Below are 9,051 nucleotides of genomic sequence, written 5' to 3' on the forward strand. Positions count from 1 at the left end.
CTGGCTCAGTCTGTAGAACATGACTGAATCCTGAGTTCAAGCTCTTCCACATTGGGCATAGAGGTTACTTAAAACAACAACTAAAAACAACCTGGGGGTTGACTGTCCTTTTAAAATCAGTTTCTGCAGGGGAGCCTTGCTGACAGAACATGGGACTCTCAATCTCAGGGTTGTAAGTTCAAGCCCCACACTGGGTGTTGATCTTACTTAAAAAAAAATAAAGTCAGTTTCTGCAAATATCACCAAGCCTGGTGGACATGCTCAAGGTCCTCTGGTTGGTCATATGGTGAGTCACAAGGACCCCGAACTTCACATGGCAACTTTTCCATTCACACAGGACATACAGCTTCTCTGAGGTCCCTCGCCTCACTTTCACCTCTCCTTAAGCGGGTTGGGCATCAGCATATAAGATGTCTTAGAAGGCCTAGTCACACAGTGATGTGAGGCTCCTCTTCAGTCCCAGAAGCTTGTGTCCTTACTTGCCCCACCAAAGAGTGCTCCCATCTTTATGGAATCTTTGGTAACCAGAATGTTAACGTCGACAGTTGTGCCCATTTTTCTCTTCAGAACTCCTTGCCAGCTCTGAGCACTGCTGGCCTGGCCCACTTGAGGGTATGCAGCCAAAGTGAAGAAACCGCCAGGGCGCTGTTCCTGTTTCCCCAAAGATGTTGAGCACAGACCGCCCCAGTTTAAGCGCGTCCTCGGGCTGCCTACTGTCCACGACCTCTGCAAATCACATTCTCGCTTTTGCTGCCTCTGGACTAAGCTGAAGGCTGCTCTTTGGGTGTCACCAAGCCAGGAAAGGCTGGGGTCCCCTTCTCCTCTGCTCAGGGCAGTAAATCATTCCTACTAGTCACAGGAGGGAGTACCACACTGTCAGCATCGATCAAGATGAGGGAAAAGGACTTACAGTTCCCAAATTTAAGTGATGTGACCAAGGACAGCACTGATAGTACGGACATCTACTTGGTCCAGGAAAGGGCGGGTCCGGGGATTCGCTCCACCCACACCTACTCGCCAGCCGGCCCCGCCCGTTCCCGGCCCAGCGCCACTTCCGGCTCCGCCCCCAGGCGGAAGTGGCGTTTCGGGCCCTCCCCCAGTCCCGTGGGAGGTTTTTGGGCCCACAGCTCGGGTGCGGAGTAGCGCGGCCTCCTCCGGCTTATGGACCACGGTCGTGCGTGTGAGGAGAGGCCAGCCGAGGATGGGAGCGACGAGGAAGACCCCGACTCCACGGAAGCCCCGGTCCGCATCCGAGAAACTCCGGAAGACATCGTGCTGGAAGCACCGGCCAGCGGGCTGGCGTTCCATCCGGCCCGCGACCTCCTGGCGGCGGGGGACGTGGACGGGGACGTGTTCGTGTAAGTGTGGGGCAGGGCTCGGGACTGCGGGATCTGGGAGCTCCATAGGGATGGAGGCGGAATGAGGAGAGAAAGGTGCAGGGAGACAAATCTTTCAAGACACTTCTGGTCCAATTCGTTCAGTAACGTTTGGTTTTAAACCAGTTACCACACAGTCTCTTGCAACAACTGAAAGGAAGACAAAATGGCTGGAGTGTCCTGACAAAGCCCAGAGACAGTACCGGGACAAAAAGCGTTCAGGACAGTTATTTTTCACCGGACTGTATAAAGCCTGCCTGAAACGGGTGGAACACGCCGCACCTCCTCCGCCAGCTTTGCTTCTTGCCGGCTTTAATCTTTCAAAAACACAAATCCAACCACCTCTTGATTAAAGTTTTTTTAAAAGATCTTATTTATTCATGAGAGACACAGAAAGAGAGGCAGAGACATAGGCCGCGAGAGAAACCGGTTCCTTTCCTCACCGGGAGCGTAATGAGGGACTCCATCCGAGAATCCCGGAATCAGGACCTGAGCCAAAGGCAGGAGCTTAACCACCGAGCCACCCACGTGCCCTCTTTCCTGATTAAAACCCTTCAATAGTTTACTTTTGTTTTAAGGGTCTTGGACGTCCAGTCCTCGCTCATTTTCCCCTTTAATTTCTGTGTTCATTCATTCTTACCTTTCATGTGGACCTTAAATCCACAGCTCTTTCGCAGGTTATTCTTTCTCTTGGAAAACGTTTTTCTCCTCACTTGTACCCAGTGTCCCTCAGATCTCAAGATCTATCTCTACACTCCTCCATTCCCGACTAAATGAGATTACCCTTTAGACTTAGCTACTCTGGCACCAGGTAATTTTCCCTCCTAAATTTCATAATGGTTTGTAATCCTACATCCATTTGTTTAATTATCTGAATGCCTGTCCTCTCAACTAAAACATTTTTTCAAAATTTTTTGACTTCACCCCATACCAGAAATACTTTATATATTATGTGTGATGCACCCTGATGTTTTCTGGCTTATTACATTTTTAACTGAAGGCACAAAGACCTAAAATGCTAGTTGCAGCCAGCTAATAGGTCATAACTAGAGTTTGAAAAACACTTTTCTGTAATCTTTAGTCTGTTTTATTCTCCATTATGTCTGCTTCTAGACCAGGCTAAGTGCTCAAAACATATTTGACTTTGAATAAGAGAAGTAGGCTGGAAGCAGTGAAAAGTCATTGAAGGTTTTAACTAGAAGAGTTGTGCTGTCATATTTACCTAATGACATTAAACCTCAACCTCTTCAGTCTCCTTGGGCAATTTAACGTCCGTATTTTCGTCTTCAAAAACGGGAATAATAACACAGGCATACCTCTGAGATATTGCAGGTTTTGCCCAGACTATTGCAATAAAATCACATGAATCTTTTGGTTTCCCCATGCATGTAAGTATACACTATACTGCAGTCTATTAAACGTGCACTAGCATTATGTCTAAAAAATAATATACATACCTTAATTGAAAAATACCTTATTGCTAAAAAATGCTAACCATCACGAGTGAGTCAATTACTAGTGACAGATAATCCTAATAAAAAAGTTTGAGGGGATCCCTGGGTGGCTCAGCGGTTTAGCGCCTGCCTTTGGCCCAGGGCGCAATCCTGGAGTCCCGGGATCGAGTCCCACGTCGGGCTCCCGGCATGGAGCCTGCTTCTCCCTCCTCCTGTGTCTCTGCCTTTCTCTCTCTCTATCATAAATAAATAAATAAATCTTAAAAAAAAAAAAAAAAAGTTTGAAATATTGCAAGAATTACCAAACTGTGACAGACACACAAAGTAAGCAGATGCTGTTGGAAAAATGGCACCAATAGACTTTCTCTAGACAGGGTTAGTACAGACCTTGAGTTTGTAAAAAAATAAAAAAATAAAAAAAAAATAAATGCAGTACTTGTGAGGCACAATAAAAGGAGGTCTGTCTATATCCACCTTGTAGAGTGGTCAAGTGTATAGTATGGCAAAAAAAAAAAAGTGTATACTCTGGACCTCGACTTTTACGCACCTCACTATTACTGCAGTTTGTCTCCTTCTCTCTCCCCAGCCATGCCCATTTGGTGGGTTTCTGACCTCTCCCGTGACCATTCTTAAGAGGTTCCTTTTCCCATAGGATTAAATTCATTTTTGCTTGGCCAATCAGGTCTCAAGTCCAGTTCAACCCATCTTTCCAGATTCAGCCATTTCACTCTCCTGCAGCTGGAACCCTCATTCCTTGTGTCTGCCCTAGAAGGGACATTGATATCTGCCTCCAGTATCTGCCAGGTGAACTACTTACTCTTCATGACCCAACTCACATCTTTACCTTAGCTTTCCAGGGCTCTTTTCTCATGCTAGGCACTGGGACAGAGCAAACAAACGGACCCAGTTCTGCTCACCTGGTACTCCTCAGCAACTAAGCCCTTTTCATCTGGCCCCTTTGAAGATCTGCTCTGAGGCAGGCACTGGGGATACACTCTGGACAGGTAGTTGCCTCAAAACTGAACTTCCAGGCTGGTGCTTTTCTGTTCAACTCCATTTTGATTCTACCTCCTTTTCAGCATGTGGACACAGTGTGCTGTAATTCGTTTTAACTTTTCTTTAGCTCCTAGAGACCTGGAGTACAACAGCCACATCTTGTTAATTTTTATATTTCCAATTTATGGGGCTGTTTTTTTGTTTTTTTAACATTTTTGATTCTGTATTTGAGAGCCAGAGAGCACAAGCTAGGGGAGTAGCAAAGGGAGAGGGAGCAGACTGCCCCCCCCACCCCCAACCAGAGAGCCCAATGAGGGGCTGGCTCCATTCCAGGACCCTGGAATCATCACCTGAGCTAAAGGCAGATGCTTAACCAACTGAGCCACCTAGGGGCCCCTGTTCTTCTTCTGTCTTTATCAAGTATCTCATGCTCTCCATAGTGGTCCAGATCTAGTATTTTCCCAGGCTGGGTGATGTGGGGTCAGTTCACAAAGAAGTCCTAAACAAATGTACTTTGAGTTAAAGACGGAATATTTGAAAATGGAAAATTGGGATGGCAAGTTCCTTAGGTTTGGTGGTATACAAGCAGCAATTCCTAGTTAGGTGGATGGTTGCCTAGTTGGTCTTTATATTCCATGCTGGCAGGGTCTGGAGCCATTCACTCTCCTCCTCCCCCCTAGCTTTTCCTACTCTTGCCAAGAGGGAGAAACGAAGGAGCTCTGGTCCTCAGGTCACCACCTCAAATCGTGCCGAGCCGTAGTCTTTTCTGAAGATGGACAGAGTGAGTATTAGGGAAGGCAGCCGGCAATCTGGTGACAAGGGAGCAGTGAGCAGCACCATGACCTGAGCACCTTTCCCGCCAGAACTTGTTACTGTCTCCAAGGACAAAGCCATCCATGTACTAGATGTGGAGCAGGGCCGACTGGAAAGACGCATTTCCAAGGCTCACGGGTAAGGGGAACTTACTGTGTGTTGAGGTCAAGGGTAAGGTGGTAGGTTCCTCCTGGGACAAAGATGCTTCAAGAAGCTTTGTGTCTCTAGTGCCCCCATCAACAGTCTGCTGCTGGTAGATGAGAATGTCCTGGTCACTGGGGATGACACAGGTGGTGTCCGGCTCTGGGACCAGCGGAAGGAGGGCCCCTTAATGGATATGCGGCAGCATGAGGAATATATTGCTGACATGGCTCTGGACCCATCCAAGAAGCTGCTGCTTACAGCCAGGTACAACCTCAAAGCTGCATCCCTTTCCCTTCCCTGTTAAAGCTCTCTCCTTCAACAGGAGCTTTAGTCAAGCCTGCTGCTCTGCTCTCTCTACAGTGGGGATGGCTGCCTTGGTGTCTTCAACATCAGGCGACGCCGGTTTGAACTGCTCTCAGAGCCTCAGTCTGGAGACCTGACCTCTGTCACTCTCATGAAAGTACAAGCTGGTTTTGGGGTTTTGGGGATATGCTAGGGATCCATTTTGATGGGGCTCCACAAACAGTTTCCTTCTTTTCCTACAGTATGGGAAGAAGGTAGCCTGTGGCTCCAGTGAAGGTACCATCTACCTCTTCAACTGGAATGGCTTTGGGGCCACAAGTGATCGGTTTGCCCTAAGAGCTGAGTCTATTGACTGCATGGTTCCAGTTACGGAGAGCCTGCTGTGTACTGGTTCCACTGATGGAGTCATCAGGTGAGAGAAGCCAGGACCACCCTCAGATCACACCAGGGACAGACCCAACCAGCCAAGACCAAACACTGTTTTCTCTCTGCCCAGGGCTGTCAATATCTTGCCGAACCGAGTGGTGGGCAGTGTGGGCCAGCATGCTGGGGAGCCTGTGGAGAAGCTGGCCCTCTCCCACTGCACCCACTTCCTGGCCAGCAGTGGCCATGACCAGCGCCTCAAGTTCTGGAACATGTCCCAGCTGCGGGCTGTGGTAGTAGATGACTACCGCCGGCGCAAGAAGAAGGGAGGGCCACTGCGAGCCCTAAGCAGCAAGGCTTGGAGCACTGAGGACTTCTTTGCAGGACTGAGGGAAGAGGGAGAGGAATCCACAGCTAAGAAGGAAGAGGAGGAGAGTGAGGATGACAGTGATTGAGGAAAGAAGTTGACTCTCAAAATAGGACCTCACTGGGCAAGTCTTACATCCTGGGCTGGATACCTAGAGAGGCTCTGAATTTAAAATACTCCGCAGTGCACAAAGATGCATAGCCAGAGGCTCAAGACTGAGGGCAGTGATGTGAGGAAGTACTTGCCCTGTGGCAGCTACTCCTTCTACCAGTGTAAGAGAAGCCCACAGCTGGGGCAAGATAGCACGGACACAGGCGTACACCAACCAGGGGTTTAATATAAATACAAACGGCAGAGAAAAACCCCAAAATCACACATACACTGTAACCAGACTCTTAAGTAGTGAGGACAAAAGGCAGAATTCTGACCCTCTGGCTCAGCCAGCCTCCAAATAAAATTAAAGATTGACAAATCAGGAAAACGAGATTGATGTTAAGCTATGGGAGGAGAGGAAGGGGTGTTTGCATGTGTATCACACAGAGAATGGCTACAGAATACCACAGGGTCAAGTCAGACCCTGGGCTGGGAGGGGGAGAGCAAAGTCCCTCCCCACACTTAGCCAAACCTGAGCTTTCCCAGGTGCCCTGGGGCCTTGCCCCAGCTGGGAGGCTGTGTCAGAGGTAGGGCAGGACCTGTGGTCTCCCTCCTTGAGATCAGATGGTGGCTGCCCAGGCCTGCTGGGCTGGGGACTGACACAGGCTCTGCCCATGTGTTCAGGCTGCCTGTGAAGAAGACAGGGTCACTGCTTAACCACCATACCTGCCTCAGCCCCAGCAGACCGGAAGAGGCCGGCTCCAGACTCCCTCAGTGCCTCTAGCAGCCTTGCAGACACAGCATCCTTAGCCACTTCATGCCCTTCCTGCCCTTCTGGAGCCAGCACAACCCAGATGAGGCCGCTGAAGGGCACCGGGTGTCCCGGGATCACCACCTGGTACCAGAAGCGGTGCCAGCCTGCAGGGCCTGTGCCCAAACACTTGGTTAGGAACACTGGGCTACCCAGCTTCATTTGTTGGCACAACAGCTGCAGGGTAGCCCGGGCCCCTTGGGACTCCAGCTTGTCCCTGGAGGGAGCCAGTCGACTGCCCTCTGGCTGTAGGCCCTGCAGGGAGGGGCCCATGAACTGCTGGCGGAGTCGCTGCTTCAGGTCTGGCTTGAGCCATTCCACCGACACCTGCTCTCCACAGAGGCGTGACTGCCCTGCAGGAGAAAGACAAGAGGAGATCTAAGCCCTGGATCCAACCCTTTAGAACCTACATTGCCTGTTTAACTTCTAGCCTTCCCATTTCCTGGTGGTCTGACCTGGAGTTCAACTTCTCCAGGCTTCCAGTGTTTCTTTGAAAAGAAACTGCTATCTTCTAAGTTTCCTTGTTGGGAGTACTGGCTGATGGAGGCTTTGTCTACCTCATGACCATCACAATAGCTAACCTTTACTGTGACTACCTTTACTGTGAATACTAGCCAAGAATCAGGGAATGTGTTAAGTGCCACCTAATTCTCACAACAGCCTTAGGGAGGCAGTTTATAGTAGATAAAAGGTAGACTCAGTAAGACTGCCTAGGGCAAATCAATTTCTCTCAAAACCCTCTCTTCATAACTAAAGAGGGAGATCATCCTGTGTAACATTGGAATGTTGGAGAGTAAGTTGCGAGATAATGCATGGGAAGCGTCAACATGTGTGGTGCCGGGTAGCACCAACGGAAATTAAAAATGTATGACGTCTAAAACTCAGGCGTTCTTAACCCTAAGATCCTGCTTTACCTTCTATGCTGACAGGTAAAGTATGGCATCATAATGTTTGGCCGCAGCCCCGCCCCCTTACCTTCCACCAGGGCTTTTTTGGCCATGGCGGCGGCGCGGTGCGAGCTGAACTTGAGCAGCGCAATTTGCGCGGGCGCCGGCCCAGGGCTGGGCATCAGCAGCGCCTCCTGCAGGCCGGGGCCCAGGGGCTGCAGCGCGAGCAGCAGCGCGCGGCGGCTCAGGCCCGGAGGCAGCCCGTCCACGCTCAGCTCGCACTTCTCCGTGCTGCGGCACACGAGCAGCGGGCAGGACGGCCGCAGCGGGTGGTTGTGCAGCGTAGCGATGGCCGCCTGGGCGCCGCGCCGCGAACTGTAGCGGGCGTAGGCGAAGCCGCGGTTCAGGCCGCTGAAGGTCATCATCAGGCGGAACTCGTAGAGGCGGCCCACGCGCTGGAACAGTGGGATCAGCTGGTGCTCGTACACGTCCTGCGGCAGCCGCCCGATAAACACCTCCGACCCGGCCGGCGGCGGGCTGCCCACCCAGCCTGGGGGAAGGGGCGGAAAGGGGCACCGTCATCCTCCCGGACGGTTCCGGGTTCGGGCCCGGGAACCCAGCGCGAGAGGGCCTATGAGCAAACGTCTATGAAATGGGTGCAGCAGTCGCACCCCGAGTCGCCAGCATAACTGGGTGCCTGAGCCCACTACAGCGCTGGCAGGGTGGGTGCACCGTGAGGCTGGCTCCCACCCTCGAGGGGGCAGGCGGGCGGAGAGCCACAGACAAGTTTCCTCAGCTGCTTGACCCGAGGGGGGGCGACGGATAGGTAAGGGATTTCCGACTGCAGAGCGCTGGGGCAGGCCCCTCCCCCAGGCGGTGCCGGTCGGGGCCGTCGAGGCTGGTGGAGCCCGACGGGCGTAGAGCTGGGACTACCGTACCTGGGGGTGGCCCGCCATACTTCCTCTGCCCGTTCACCTGCACCAGGCGGATGCCCGTCTCCCTGACCCACGCCTCCAACGCCGCCTTGTTCTCAGGATTCACCCTCTCACACCATAGCTGAAGGGGAAACGGCAGGCTGGAATGGCGGATCTCCACGCCCGTCCCCACCGCGACTGGGCAACTGCAGCCCAAGGAGCCACTACCCCCTGCGCAGCTAGCGCTTGTTGAGCCCCCTTGCCAGCCACTTACCTCACACTCCCGCTTGGACTGCATGACTCTCACGGCTGCCCGTCGGCACCCCCTTTATAACCTCCTCCCCAAAGGCCTCTGGAAGCTTCCCTACCCCTCCTCCCCGCAAGCTCTCATTGGCTCTGAGCACGACCCCGCCCTCCAAGGGGGTGGGGGTACCCACTGCACGTGCGCCTCGGGAACCTGACTTTCAGGTGAAAGCTAGAAACCTAAACCGGTGAGTGTGCGACCAGCCCCAACTCCTAGGGCTTGGATG

General features: G+C 52.1%; 2 protein-coding genes across 3 annotated transcripts; one reads left to right on the forward strand and one right to left on the reverse strand.

The window, feature by feature from the left end:
- Positions 1-1,069: 1,069 nt before the first annotated feature.
- WDR55 (WD repeat domain 55) lies at positions 1,070-6,297 on the forward strand. Its single transcript, XM_072826170.1, has 7 exons — positions 1,070-1,358; positions 4,507-4,607; positions 4,690-4,777; positions 4,868-5,047; positions 5,144-5,243; positions 5,329-5,498; positions 5,583-6,297. Exons 1-7 carry the CDS (start codon positions 1,162-1,164, stop codon positions 5,902-5,904), a joined length of 1,158 nt encoding a protein of 385 aa, XP_072682271.1. The 5' UTR covers positions 1,070-1,161; the 3' UTR covers positions 5,905-6,297.
- DND1 (DND microRNA-mediated repression inhibitor 1) lies at positions 6,134-8,913 on the reverse strand. 2 transcript variants are annotated; one of them, XM_072826169.1, is made up of 4 exons: positions 8,796-8,913; positions 8,546-8,663; positions 7,696-8,157; positions 6,134-7,073 (listed from the first exon to the last, which is right to left on the reverse strand). In XM_072826169.1, the coding sequence occupies exons 1-4, from the start codon at positions 8,817-8,819 to the stop codon at positions 6,616-6,618; spliced, it is 1,062 nt and encodes a 353-aa protein (XP_072682270.1). In that variant the 5' UTR covers positions 8,820-8,913; the 3' UTR covers positions 6,134-6,615. The 2 variants fall into 2 exon arrangements, with proteins under 2 accessions (XP_072682270.1, XP_072682269.1); XM_072826168.1 differs by having other exon boundaries at positions 8,546-8,857.
- Between the last annotated feature and the right edge of the window lie 138 nt (positions 8,914-9,051).

This window comes from Canis lupus, chromosome 5, assembly GCF_048164855.1.
Source record: "Canis lupus baileyi chromosome 5, mCanLup2.hap1, whole genome shotgun sequence".
Lineage (NCBI taxonomy): Eukaryota > Metazoa > Chordata > Mammalia > Carnivora > Canidae > Canis > Canis lupus.

Bases quoted from the DNA above. Each gene is read 5' to 3' on its own strand.
- WDR55 (XM_072826170.1), top strand. From the start codon at position 1,162: ATGGACCACGGTCGTGCGTGTGAGGAGAGGCCAGCCGAGGATGGGAGC. The intron at 5,048-5,143 runs GTACAACCTCAA...CTCTCTCTACAG, and splicing joins AAGCTGCTGCTTACAGCCAG to TGGGGATGGCTGCCTTGGTG. The intron at 5,499-5,582 runs GTGAGAGAAGCC...CTCTCTGCCCAG, and splicing joins TCCACTGATGGAGTCATCAG to GGCTGTCAATATCTTGCCGA.
- DND1 (XM_072826168.1), bottom strand. From the start codon at position 8,819: ATGCAGTCCAAGCGGGAGTGTGAGGTAAGTGGCTGGCAAGGGGGCTCA. The intron at 8,158-8,545 runs GTACGGTAGTCC...CCCTTCCCCCAG, and splicing joins GTATGGCGGGCCACCCCCAG to GCTGGGTGGGCAGCCCGCCG. The intron at 7,074-7,695 runs GTAAGGGGGCGG...TTTCTCCTGCAG, and splicing joins CAAAAAAGCCCTGGTGGAAG to GGCAGTCACGCCTCTGTGGA.